At 44.2% G+C, this 14097-nt stretch overlaps 1 protein-coding gene across 5 annotated transcripts in view; it reads right to left on the minus strand.

The window, feature by feature from the left end:
- The window catches only part of LMAN2L (lectin, mannose binding 2 like), a 28046-nt gene extending 14516 nt beyond the window's left edge, over positions 1–13530 (minus strand). For 2 of the 5 annotated variants that reach the window (XM_027622783.1, XM_027622785.1), the window contains exons 1-4: positions 13306–13530; positions 11989–12107; positions 8473–8590; positions 7620–7702 (exon numbers count right to left, since the gene is read on the minus strand). In XM_027622783.1, coding sequence (XP_027478584.1) covers positions 7620–7702; positions 8473–8590; positions 11989–12107; positions 13306–13492 — 507 coding nt within the window. In that variant the 5' untranslated portion in view covers positions 13493–13530. Of the gene's footprint in view, positions 1–5388; positions 5428–7619; positions 7703–8472; positions 8591–11988; positions 12108–13305 lie in introns of all 5 variants that reach the window. The other 3 variants (XM_027622786.1, XM_027622788.1, XM_027622784.1) reach the window with 2 other exon arrangements.
- Between the last annotated feature and the right edge of the window lie 567 nt (positions 13531–14097).

Genomic DNA, 14097 nt, shown 5'->3' on the forward strand with positions numbered 1-14097 from the left:
TGGGTGATATCAACTCTGTATTTAGACATTTGAAGCACTGACCATCTGTTCTCCAAAATAAGTGCCCCATTTTACATTCCCACCATCAGTGTATGAGAGTTCCAATTACTCCACACCCTTACCAACACTTGTTATGATTTGTCTTTTTTATTTTAGCTATAACTAAATAGCCACAAGTTGGTGTTAAATAGCATCTCATTGTGATTTTGATTTGTATGTCCCTACTTGGCTAATGACGTTGAACATCTTTTCATGTTTATTCACCCTTTGTATATCCTCTTGGGGGAAATACCTACTCAGATCCTTTGGTCACTTTTTTTAAGATAAAAAATAATTTTTAAGTAACCTTTACACCCAACATGGGCTCAAACCTACAACCCCAAGATCAAGAGTCACATGCTCCACCAACTGGGCCAGCCAGGCATCCCAGCCATTTTTTAGTTGGGTTGTCTTTACTACTGAACTATACCGAGAATATAAAAAAACAAGTCCCTCATCATATACACAATTTTCATTGGTTTTCTCCCATTCTGTGGGTATATATTTTTACTTTCTTGATGGTATCCTCCAAAGCACAAGTTGTTTTTTTGGTTTTTTGTTTTTATTAAGTAGATTCCATGCCCAGTATGAAGCCCAAGGTGGGGCTTGAATTCATGACCCTGAGATCAAGACCTGAGCTGAGATCAAGAATCAGATGTTTCACTGACTAAGCCACCCAGGTGCCTGCCCCCGAGGCACAAGTGTTCAATTTTAATTAAGTCCAACTCGGGTACCTGGGTGGCTTAGTGAGTTGGGCATCTGCCTTCAACTCACGTCATCCCAGGATCCTGGGATCAAGCCCTGCATCAGGAGAAGCAAGGCTTCTCCCTCTCCCTCTCCCCCTCTGCCCTGCTCGTGTTCTCTGTCACTCTCTCAAATAAATAAAAAAATCTTTAAAAAAAATGAAGTCTAACATCTATTTTTTTTTGGTGGCTTTTGTTTTTGGTGTCATATCTTAAAAACCTTTGCTTGATCCAAGGTCATGAAGAATTAACCCTACCTTTTCTTCTGAGAGTTGTATAGTTTTAGCTTTTACATTTAGTTTTCCAGTTCATTTTGGATTTTTTTTTTTCTTTTGGACAGAAAGAGACATAGCAAGAGAGGGAACACAAGCAGGGGGAGCAGGAGAGGGAGAAGCAGGCTTCCCGCAGAGCAGGGAGCCTGATGTGGGGCTCGATCCCAGGACCCTGGGATCATGACCTGAGCCGAAGGCAGACACTTAATGACTGACCACCCAGGTGCCCCTAGTTTTCCAGTCCATTTTGAGTTAAATTTTGTGTATGGTATGAGGTGGGGACAATTTCATTACTCTGCATGTGGACATCAAGTTGAGTCAGCACCATTTGTTTTTGTTTGTTTGTTTTCCAAAGATTTTATTTATTTATTTGACGGAGAAAGAGAGAAAGAGTTCACAAGCAGGGGGAGAGGCAGAGGAAGAGGGAGAAGGAGACTTCCCACTGAGCAGGGAGCCCGATGTGGGGCTCGATCCCAGGGTGCTGGGATCATGACCTGTGCCGAAGGCAGCCACTTAACCGACTGAGCCACCCAGGCGCCCCAAGTCAGCACCATTTGTTGAAGACAGTTCTTTCCCCACTGAATTGTCTTGACAGCCTTATCAAAAATCAACTGATCATAATAAACGTGAGGACTTTTCTAGACTTTCAATTCTATTCCATTGATCTATAGGTCTATCCTTATGCCAGTACCACACTGCCTTTATTACTGCAGCTTTGTATTAAGTTTTGAAATGAGTAAGTGTGAGTCCTCCAACTTCGCTCTTCTTTATCAGTATTATTTTGGCTATTCTAGTTCTCTTCAATTTCCATATTGATTTCAGGATCACCTTGTCAATTTCTGCAAAGAAGCCAGCTAGGCTTCTGACAGATAGGGAATGTGTCAAATCTGGAGACCAATGCGGGGAGCATCATCTTAATATAGTTGACCCTTCAACAACATGGGTTTGAACCTCACAGGTCCACTTCCATGTCATTTTTTTTTTTAAATACAAAGACAGTACTGTAAATGTATTTTCTCTTCCTTATGATTTTCTTAACGTTTTCTTTTCTCTAGCCCACTTAATTGTAAGAATGCAGCATACAATACATATAACATACAAAATGTGTTTATCAACTGTTTGTTATCTGTAAGGCTTCCGGTCAACAGTAGGCTATTAGTAGTTAAGTTTTGGGGGAGTCAAAAGTTATATGCAGCTTGTTGACTATGTGTGTGGGGGGGAGGGTCAGTGCCCCTAATGCCCACACTGTTCAAGGATCAACTATACTAAGTTTTCCGATCCATGACATAGGATGTCTTTCCATTTACTTAGGTCTTAACTTTCTTTCAACAGTATTTTATAGTTTTCAGAGTGTACTTTTGTTAACTATTTCTAAGTATTTTATTCTTCATAATAGTATAAATGGAATTTTCTTACTTTCATTTTCTGACTGTCCAATGCCAGCATACAGAAGTATAATTGATTTTTGTATGTTGATCTTGTATCCTGCAACCTTACTGAATTCATTTATTCTAGTAGTTTTCTTGTGGATTCCTTAAGATTTTCTATATACAACATCATGTCATCTACATAAAGTTTTACTTCTTTCTTTGTAATCTAGATGTTTTTTCTTACCCAACTGCCCTGACTAGAACCTCCAGCACGATGTTGAATAGAAGTAATAACAGGGCACCTGGGTGGCTCTGTCAGTGGAGCTTCTGACTCTTGGTTTCGGCTCGGGTCCTTATCTCGGGGTCCTCGGATCAGGCCCCATATGGGGCTCCACACTCAGTTCAGAGTCTGCTTGGGATTCTCTCTCCCTCTGCTTCTCCCACTCATGCTCTGGCTCTCTTTAAAATAAATAAATAAGCCTTTAAAAAAAAAAAGAAGTAACAAGAACAGATGTCCTTGTCTTATTCCTGATCTTAGAGTGAAAGCATTCAGTATTTCAGTTAAGTATGATGTTAGCTGAGGGTTTTTCACAGATGCCTTTTATCAGGTTGAAGAAGTTCCCTTCTATTCCTAATTTGTTGAGTGTTTTTATTATCATAACGAGATATTACATTTTTTCAAATACTTTTTTTTTTACATCTATTTATATATCATATGGTTTTTGTCCTTTATTTTTATTTTATTTTATTTTTTTAGGTAGGCTCCACACCCAACATGGCACTTGAACTCACCCTGAGATCAAGAGTTGCACCCCCAGGGCGCCTGGGTGGCTCAGTTGGTTAAGCGTCTGCCTTCGGCTCAGGTCATGATCTCAGGGTCCTGGGATTGAGCCCTGCATTGGGCTCCCTGCTCAGCAGGGAGCCTGCTTCTCCCTCTCCCTCTGCCTGCTGCTCCCCCTGCTTGCTCTCTGTCAAATAAATAAATAAAATCTTTAAAAAATTAAAAAAAAAAAAGGAAGTGCACCCTCTACTGATTGAGGCAGGCAAGTGCCCCTGTCCTTTATTCTATTAATACGGTCTATCATATTAATTTTCAGATTTTAAAAGTTTTTATTTATTTATTTAAGTATCTCTACACCGAATGTGGGGCTCAAACTCAGGACCCCAAGACCAAGAGTCACATGCTCTTCTGTGCCAGCCAGGCACCCCTTAATTTTCAGATTTTAAAGCAAATTGAATTCCTAAGATAAATACACATGGTTGTGGTATACAATTCTTTGTTGCTGGATTTGGTTTGTTAGTATTTTGCTGATGACTTTTATGTCTATGTAAGAAATACGGTCTGTAGGTTCCTTTTTTTTTTTTAAGATTTTATTTTATTTATTTGACAGAGAGAGACACAGCGAGACAGGGAACACAAGCAGGGGGAGTGGGAGAGGGAGAAGCAGGCTTCCTGTGGAGCAGGGAGCCCCATATGGGGCTCGATCCCAGGACCCTGGGATCATGACCTGAGCTGAAGGCAGACGCTTAACGACTGAGCCATCCAGGTGCCCCTCTCTCTCTTATTTTTTGTAAGAATTTTTGAGAAGAACTGGTATTAACTCTACTTTGTATGTTTGATAGAATCAACCAGTGAAGCCATCTGGACCCAGGTTTCTCTCTATAAGTCATTTTTTAGTACTAATTCAATCTCGTTTCCTGTTACGGCTCTATCCAGATTTCCTATTTCTTCCACTATCATTTTAACAACCACTTACGATCTGTCAACCTCACGATGGCACAAGTAGTACCTTGCACTCCCTAATAGTGAAACTCTTGACTCACTCACCTGCACTACAATTCCTCTATTGCTGACAGGGAAACTGAGGTTATGTTACTTTTAACAATCTGTCCTGATTTGAGAGCCAAGCCTAAACTGAACTCCCTCACCCCCTTCTCAGATGCATTACTGGTTGCTAGAATTCTCCCCATGTTTTCTCCTGAACAAATGTGGCTGCAAGTAAGCTGAGCAACAAGGTCATGTGCTCTGGTGACAAGGAAACGAGAAACCAGAGAAACACTTTCCACTCCCTTGAGGGATTTGATGAATTGTTCCATACCCCCTCCCGCCAGGCCTGTTCTCCTAGTTCAGCACATTTTCTATGTGACATTTGCAAGTTTTCTAAAGGTACCATATTTGTCACCCTCTTCTCATGTACTCAAAAATAATAAAGCAAAATAATGAGACTGCAGGCTGGAAGCAAATCCTCTACTTGTGTGTCACTGACAAATTTTTTAACCTTCCTGCACTTCAGTTTCTTACCCGTAATGTAGAGATGACAATATCTACCCTCAAAGAGTTGTTACAAGTAAATAATACATGTACAAGTGTTGGAAAGAACACCCAGCACCTTTATGTACGATATCAAAGTAAACCATGCCGCCCACAAAACACACTTGATTTTACCCTCTAAAGTAGTTCCAGGTTGTTGGAATGTAGAAAGGAGTACCTTTTCTATACTCTCTGCACTGAATATAAGCTCTAAGAACTGAAATTACAGAGGAGATGACATGAGAATAATGTCTCCATTCTCAAGGAAATCAACCTGGCAGAAGAAACAATGGATGGGAGGAGGTAGAGAATCATAATTAAAAGCACAGTGTCTGGAATGTGATACACCTATGTTCAAAATCTGACTCCACCTTATATTGGCTGTTACATTGAACAAGACACTTCTCTAAGCTTCTGTACTCATTGGTAAATGGGGAAAAATAATACTAACTCTAAGGAGTTTTGATGAGGACTAAGACAGTATTTGTAAAGTACCTGGCATATAATAGCCACTGAATAAACAGAAACCACTTTGATTCGTTTTCTTAAATGTCATTTTAATAAACAAATGTCTTTAACAGGTAAACTAATATGGAAACAAGGACCTCACGTCGGTCCAGGGGTTCCCAATCCTGGCTATACATGTGACTCACCTGGAGAGCTTTAAAACAGTAAGTTTGCGTACGCTGCACCTAAGACAAACAGAATTACACTCTCTGAGGTTGGAGCCTGGACATCAGTTATTTTTATTTTATTTCATTTTTTAAAATATTTTATTTATTTCAGAGAGAGAGAGAGATCCCGCACATGCACACATGAGTGGGCGGGTGGGGGAGAGACAGTGGGGAGGGATAGAATCTCCAGCAGACTCCATGCTGAGCGCAGAGCCCAAGGCAGGGCTCAATCCCACGACCCTGATAGCCTGAACTGAGCCAAAATCAAGAGTCTGATGCTTAACTAACTGAGCCACCCAGGCACCTCTGGACATCAGTATTTTTAAAGGCACTTCAGGTAATTCCAATGTACAGCTGAGAGTGAGAACCCTAACAGCTAGCCAGAAAAGAAGTCCCAATTTTTACCAACTGAAACTAATTTTATTAACACCTACTCTTCTTACAAAATAAGCCCATCAGATCTGCCCTCTTAAATGAGAACTACTATTACCTGATGATGAAATGGAAGCTAAGAGAATCTGAACAATTTATTTCTGGAAGAAGCAGAGAGCCAGGTTTAAGAGTCCAGTCAAGCCCTAAAGCCCATACCTCTTACTCAGATGCGTCTCTAACTACCATTATTTCCTCAGCATGACTGCAAACCTAGTCATGACATTCTCCTCATTAAAATCCTTTATAACACTTACCCCCTTACCCCCACTTACAAGCCCAGACTCCTTAACAGGAACACCTAACTTCAGAATCTGGCCCCTCAGTGTGCGTGGTGAGGATGAGTCACGTACACTCAGATGGCTCTGGTGCCGGTCCAAACAGCCAAACCACCAACCACCCAAGGAGACACCGTTCAAACTCAGGGGCCAGGCAACTTGGCTAACAGGGAACAGTATTAGTACTAAAGAATGCAATAGGAACGGTGGCCCCTGAAACTGTGCAACATGGCAAGACGGCTGGCTCTGTTTTTCCTTCTAGCATCATCCCTCTCTGATCCCTTCTCTCACTTTATCACTTTAACACATGCTTTCCCCTCTGCACGGCACACTGGTTCCTAATTCTGCAGACTTCAATGTAAATGTCACTTCCTGGAGGAAGTCTTCCTCAACCACCACCACTACCACACTGTCCCACTCCAGGTTCAACACGCCTCTGTGTCTCCTACAGCACCCCATGGTTCCCCCAGGAGAACTCTCACACCTTAGTGCTCCTGCGTGCAAGGACCATGCTGGTCTTGCTCCTAACTCCCACCACCTAGAAAGTACCTGATGTATAGTGGAGTGAGGAAGAGCCCAGAGGCAACACGGAGAAGCTACTCTGTAACTGTCTTACAACAAAAAGTTATTCTCCAAACTCAGGGCTCTAACTGCACCTCTGGATGGTGAATTCTGTGCCCAATGCTAAAAACTGTTGAATCTGGGTGTTGCATATACGATCATGTATTCTTCCTATTTTTTAAATAAGTTTGCAATTTTTCATAAAAAGCTTTTAGGGAAAAAATAAAGTGAGTTCTGTCTCCATTCTTAATCCTGTCTTTCTTGCTATTATTTAGCCAAAGGATATGCACCAACAACCTGTCATAATCACTTCCCCAGCATCTGATAGCAGGGCCATCAGGCAAAGAATACAAACCTGTTGGCAGTATAAGAAAGTACTAAAGAACCCTAGGGTCAGCCAACAAAAAGCAAGAAGCTTCTGCCAACAGCCAGAAACTGGATTGCAACAAAATGCTGGGACTCCATCAATTTCCTTTTACAACCTTTCCTACAGGAGAACAGAATTGCTGTTCGGGTCTAAAAACAGAAAGAAGAAAATGATGCTCGAAAGAGTGAGCAAGCTGCAGAAGAGAGCACAGCGGTGATCTATTAAGTCAGGGGAGCTGTGTTATATAAATTCAGCTTGTTCAGGTGCGGGCCTAGAAGCCAAATGACCAACTGGCCAAGCATGCTCAATTCCAGCAGCTACCTAATGTGCACAAGAGAACACTGTTAACGCTAAAGAAAAAGTCCCCAATCACGACAGCCATTCCCAAAGGACTGTGCACCATAAACGGTTCTCTCTAGAACACTCTGACAAGGATATTAACTTTTCAAGTTCAGTTGATGAAGAAAATAGAACCAAACCCCTCACTTTCTATCCCGTGTTCCCTCATGAACATTCCTGAGGCAAAGGACTGTGATGTCAGTGCAGCTGACCTAAGCTCTGACACTTGCCATTACCTCTTGCTGCTTCTCCTCATTGGGGTACGTGTCTACAAATACTCCCAGCCCCACAAATTTGTCCATGTTTCCAAACACAGGCCCTAGAGAGAGAGAACAGATGATGAACAATGAAATAAAGCCAAGAGTTGATAAAGGAATAACACATCGCTTTGATGGAGGAAAAAGTAAAATTCAAATGACTCCCAGGCCTCTCTTTAAGATGAGAAAACATATGTAAAAGCACCCGGCAACGTGCAGGGCCTGTAACAAGCACCCAGTAAAGTCTGTAGCTGTTTGTTATTGAAGGCAGGGGGAAGAGAGAAGGCCACTGCAACGCTGTTTACCACTACAGCTGTTCCCTGGTCCAAACCGATTGCTAAGGCGCCCCGTTAAGAATTCTGCTTCACGAATGCCTGGTGACAACTATGCCCCTGAGAGACAGCTGAATTCCCAAGTTCCACTTCTTGTTGCAAAAGAGATCAGGTCAAATCAGGTTGAGTCTGCCATGCCCTTGGAGCAACGGCTCCCGCACAACTCCTGACTCAAGGAGTTCTGAGACTGTTCACTGCGCATGCTCAGAAGAAGTCAGCTCACCCAATCACCCCTGTTCGGGAGAGCCAGTACTTTCACCCAGCCGACAGGCCCCTCTGGCCTCAAAGGGAAACCGGAAGGAACTAATAAGCAAGATCTCGCCCCAGGATGAGTCAAGTTCAGACCCCATTCTAGAGACGAGACAGGCTGGTCTTCATCCGCAGACATCAAGGGAGTGGGAGAACTGCTGGCACTGTGGGGACGGATGCTTCTCAAAAAGAGGGCACATGAGAAAGCAGGCCTGTCGCACCCCACACAAGAGTACCCAGGGCCCCAATACCTGGCTGCATCCGATCCTTCGTGTACCAGATTGCCAAGCCATCCCCATGCAGATTCTTCTTCCCTTGTCCGTGGATTTTGAAGTGCACCTGCAACTCCCAGTCTCTCAGGAAGCATGGCTAGGGTAAAGAAGACACTGGAATCAATGAAGAGCATGAAATCTGAAATCCCTCAAGCCCTCATAGTGGTCTAGAGACTTGGAAAACCTAAGTTCAGGTAATACAAGGCGAAGGGTTGAAACTGAAATCTAGGACTTGCTAAGTGTTTGTGTCATAAAATTAAACAGGTTGAGCTGCCCAGCTGCATATGATATTTAATATGAAAAGTGAATAAGCCTCCCAATGATCTTCAATATCTCCCATAGAAACAGGACAGTACTCCAAAGTCGGAAAAGACAAGAGACTGCTAAATTATACTGTGATCTTACAGGAAAGCATCTCAGCCTATAGAGTACAGGTGGCTGAATTAACAGTCATTTGCAACTTTCAGATCACCCCTCTGACAGATTCTAAAAAGCCTGGATTTCAAGAGAGGTCAAAGCCTCATTCATTACAAAAAAATTAAAAAAAAAAAAAAAGAAAAGCTAAGTCATTATGCAAAGGTTTCCAGGAATAATTAGCAGATATATAAACAACTCTAATTAGCTAGAATTGGCCCTATGCCAAGGGGCAAGCCAGAATTCCCCAAGAAGGGGTAAGTTACAGTCCCCCAAAACCTTATGCCCATGGCCAAAAAGCATAAATGCACCAAAGGAGAACACCACCATCCCCATCAAAGGGACAGACTCTGGTGGAAAAACATTAAGGAGGTGGGTACTAATCAGACTCCTGTGTTTGTTATTTGGGGTTTTTTCTTTAACTGTGTATCAAAAGCTTGGAAAAATGGAGAAGGAGGTAAGTGGATGGTTAAGTGCTCTAAATAGCTGAACGCTTTCAAGGAGAGAGTAGAGTAGGTATCTGGCTTAGAGAGGCTCCTGATAAAAGGTCACTATGAAGAAAGAAGGGAATGAGGAGCATATAGGCCAACAGGATTCAGCCAGAATCTTTAACAGTTCCAGCTCCTGAGCAACATATTGCTAGATCATTTCTGGGAAATCTTCCAGAAGTGTTAGTATTAGGAACACAAAGTCAAATGAAAGTTGTGAAGTTACTTCTGAATTCACCAAAGAACCCGCAATCTCTGATAGCTTACCCTACCCTGATGAGCCCAGTCCCTGTGTTGTCATTCTGGGTTCTCCTCTTTCTACTGTTTCACTTAGATTTCAGGACAAGAAATCCTTCCATGGCAGGAAGCTGCCCCACAGCCAGTGGGTAGGTATTATTGCCCCTGGGGTGAGGCCAGGGCCGGAGAGGTTCGCACTGAGCCAAGGGGTGTCTGCCAGTTATCCTTGGCTTCCTCTAGCACAGAGCCATACGCCTTTGCTCAGGGCTGTGTCTCACAGAGCTTCTGAGACTTGGCTGTACATTAGATTCACCTAGGGAGTTTTTAAAAATCCCCATGACCACAGGCATTAACTCCAATGGACAGTCAAACTTGAGAACCACATCCTATTCAAATAACTCAGAAACAACTCCAAAGCTCATTCTGATAGTCAGACAACAACAACAACAACAATACAGTATCAGAGAATTTGAAAAAGGGCAGGATAACGAGATCCTAAACTAGAACTGCTGCTAAAAGACTTATGTAGAGACAGCTAGCAAGACAGCAACAAAGCATCTAGCTCTGGGGGCGCTTGGGTGGCTCAGTCGTTAAGCGTCTGCCTTCCGCTCAGGTCATGATCCCGGGGTCCTGGGATCGAGCCCCGCATCGGGCTCCCTGCTCCGCGGGAAGCCTGCTTCTCCTTCTCCCACTCCCCCTGCCTGTGTTCCCTCTCTCGCTGTGTCTCTCTCTGTCAGATAAATAAAATCTTAAAAAAAAAAAGCATCTAGCCCTAGACATAATCACTTACTAACCAGAGACCCCCATCAACAAAACTTATAACAGATGCATAATGCAACAACACACATTTCTGTGACCATTTTAACTTTCCAAAGCTTTTCATGTCTATTGTCTTATTTTCACAATAACCCTAGTGGGCATGTAGAAGGTATTACGAAGTTCATTTGGCAGATGGAGAAACTGAGCAATGAGAAAATTAAGTAACAGCGAGGGTTCACAGTGGGTCTGTGATACAGCTAGATCTGGAACCCAAGTCTGTCAACTGCCAGCCCCTTTGCCTGTTCCAGCAGAACACACCGCCCTGTACTCGGTCCAAGAATGAGTTCAACACTACAATCTGGGTTAAGAAGCCAGCTTGCGCAAATAGCTCATGTAGACACTTCTCTTACCCCTCTGTTCTGTTAGAATTCTCTGCCACATAAAATGAACAGGGAAAAGAAATTGTTCTCTTTGCTGAGGTTCACTTATCTATGACCATGAAAAGCTATAAATCAAAAACCATGAAAAAGTTTAGTTCTTAGCTTCTGAGAACCCAAGAGAAAGTATTAAAGGATGCCAAGGTCATTCCCAAAAGTGTTAGAAAGAGTCCTGGAAACCAAAAAGAAAGCATCATCTTACACTTGTACAAAATCACAGTGCAACCACACCAGGAATACTGCATTCACTTCTTGCCGCCATACCTCAGGGAAGACAATGTAGCTACAAAAGGTCCAGAGAAGGACAAATAAAATGACCAAGGGGCTCAAAGTGGCTTTCACGTGAAAATAAAATTTAAAATTAGACTCTTCAAAGTGAAATAACAAGGGCAGATACTGGGATGAAGTTTAGGATAAATTTAAAAGAGCAGTCTTCTACTTCACAAAGTAATTAAATGTGAGTTAAGTTGTTAATCTCCAAGAATACTACCAGGTCAATCAGGAATTAAAGACATTTCTTTTTTTTTTTTTTAAGATTTTTTAAATTTATTTATTTGACACAGAGAGAGAGACAGCGAGAGAGGGAACACAAGCAGGGAGAGTGGGAGAGGGAGAAGCAGGCTTCCCACTGAGCAGGGAGCCCGATGTGGGGCTTGAACCCAGGACCCTGGGATCATGACTGGAGCCGAAGGCAGACGCTCAACCGACTGAGCCACCCAGGCATCCCTAAAGACATTTCAGAAAACACAGGAGCGCCTGGGTGGCTCAGTTGGTTAAGTGTCTGCCTTCAGCTGGGGTCGTGGTCCCAGGGTCCTGTCCCGCATCAGGCTCCCTGCTCGGCAGAGAGCCTGCTTCTCCCTCTCCCACTGTCGATCCCCCTGCTTGTGCTCTCTCATTCTCTATCAAATAAATAAATAAAGTCTTTAAAAAAAAAAGATGTTTCAGAAAACACAATCAAAATGGATTATTTGCTATAACTGGAGAGATTGAGAGCATTTCCCTACATATCTGATTTCACTATGAAGGTCATCGTATTCTCTGAAATGAAAATCCTTGATCTCCACAGAAGACAGAGCACTGGGGATAAACAGTAAAACAGCCACTGGTAAACTTTTTAGGGCTTTTTGGGTCATCAACACAGGAGGGAGAAAGATTCTTACCACCCGGTTCCACAGGGCACCCTGTTTACTTTGCATATCTGGGGTAAGGCGGATATACTGGGTCATCACCATGGCATTGCCCATCAGATTCCACAGTGAGGAACTGCCTGTGCCCACACCTACGGGGAGGAAGTAGATCAGTTCATACTCTTCAACACCAACCCATTCTGAAACCACTACGGACCCTCCTAAAGCTGGGGTCATCATCTTTTTCTCCCTTTCACGACACTTGATCTCCTACCTTCTGTCTTTCATAAATCTCAAATCTTTACCATCTTGACAGCTTTCTTTCACAAAGCCCTTCTCAGGTGAAGACCCCAGAGCACTTCAGAGCTATCACTTTATCCATGCCTCAATAACCATAGCTCAGATCCATTCTTCCCATTTTATATGTAAATTTTAGCACCAGAAAAGAAAAAAATTTCCCCAGTTCTACCAAAAAGAGCTTGACTCTCAGGCCTCTGGGGCTTAATCACATTCTTTCTTTAAACAATTCAAGTGTGAAGGTACTTCTCCCAGTACGGAGAGAGGCTATAAGGCTCTTGCAAGTGAGAACTTTGTGTCTGTACAATCCACAGTAATAGCAGAGGCAGCATGAATGAGGCACTGGATATATCTGCTGAGTGAATAAATGATCACCCTTAGCAGCTTTGCACTTTGAGTTTTTATTTGTCCGTTGTCCCACACTCCAGTGCGGAAACAAGACTTGTGTGAGTTAAGCCATCTGCACCGATTTGGTCCTCTCTGTAGCTAACTATATAAATTTTCTGGTCGATAAGCTGTGCCTAAGAGCCTAGTAACCCTAAACAGAGCAAAGCTAACCAGCCTCCTTCATCAACAGGGCTCCTGAACTGGAGAACAGGTGTTTGAACCGGCAACAGAATTTTATCTTCTCAGTCCGGCCAAGGTCTACCCCAGTTCTGCCTCCTGCTTCATTTCTAGCACATCCATAGCTCCATCGGGAGACCGGGACTTTGCTAGTGGCGTTCAATCACTACCCACCATTTGCAGTTCTATCCCTTCCCACATCCCTCCTGTCCAACTCGAGCTCCTCTTTGTCCAGGCCTACCGCTAGTGGCATCCGAGCCCGGCTTCGATCTGATGGAAAGTTCCAAAACGGGAGCGGGGGGGGAGGGTGAGAGCTGACCCCTGCCCTTCGGACCCGTGGCTCCCAAACGCGGCGTTCCCCGTGGGCCCCCACCCACCGCCCGCAGTTTCCTTAGGGCCACGAAGCCTTTCGCCACCCCCGGTCTCTACCGCTAAGCTCAGGTCCCGGAGCCCTCCCCGTGCACGACCACCTCGCCCCGGGCGCCTCACCCTGGTAGGGCTTCGACAGCGAGTGCTCCCGTTTCAAGTACTCGAACGTTTGACCCGCCCCGACTTGCCGTGGCCCCTGCCCAGACCCCAACAAAAGGAGAAGGAGCAACATCCTGGACCCATTCCCAGCTGACACACGCCGCCGCCACCGCTGCCACCACCCAGAGGGTCCCAGAGTCGCCGCCATCTTTCCCACTGCCGTCCCTTCATTAAGAGCCCGCCCCGTAGCCCAAGCCATTAGCCCAGGGAACCATCTGCCCCGGGTCCCATTGGCTTTCCCCGAGCCCCCGCCCCCGCAGGTGAGCATCTCACCGATTGGCTGGCTTGGGTATCAGTTGCCTTGCCAACCCAGGAAAGGGGCGTGGCCTAATGCCTGGCCTCCCTTATTTGCATTTGTCCTGCGCTCCACTAGGCCTGCTGGGAGACGTAGTGATTTCCATTTTGTCTCTGCGTTCTAGAGTAAATTTTAAAGAGATAAAAATGTTGGGGCGCCTGGGTGGCTCAGTCCTTAAGCGTCTGCCTTCGGCTCAGGTCATGATCCCGGGGTCCTGGGATTGAGCCCCGCATTGGGCTCCCTGCTCGGCCGGAAGCCTGCTTCTCCCTCACCCGCTCACCCTGCTTGTGTTCCCTCTCTCAGTATGTCTCTCCCTGTCAAATAAATAAATAAAATCTTTTTAAAAAAAGATAAAAATGTTTCTCCCAGTTTCACGCAAACGTTCTATCCTCTCTGCCATAGTACCCGCCTGTCTGTGCAGAGCTATCCATCGGATGTAGAACTGAGTGGAGAAATAG

The sequence above is a fragment of the Zalophus californianus genome, chromosome 8 (genome assembly GCF_009762305.2).
Source record: "Zalophus californianus isolate mZalCal1 chromosome 8, mZalCal1.pri.v2, whole genome shotgun sequence".
NCBI lineage: Eukaryota > Metazoa > Chordata > Mammalia > Carnivora > Otariidae > Zalophus > Zalophus californianus.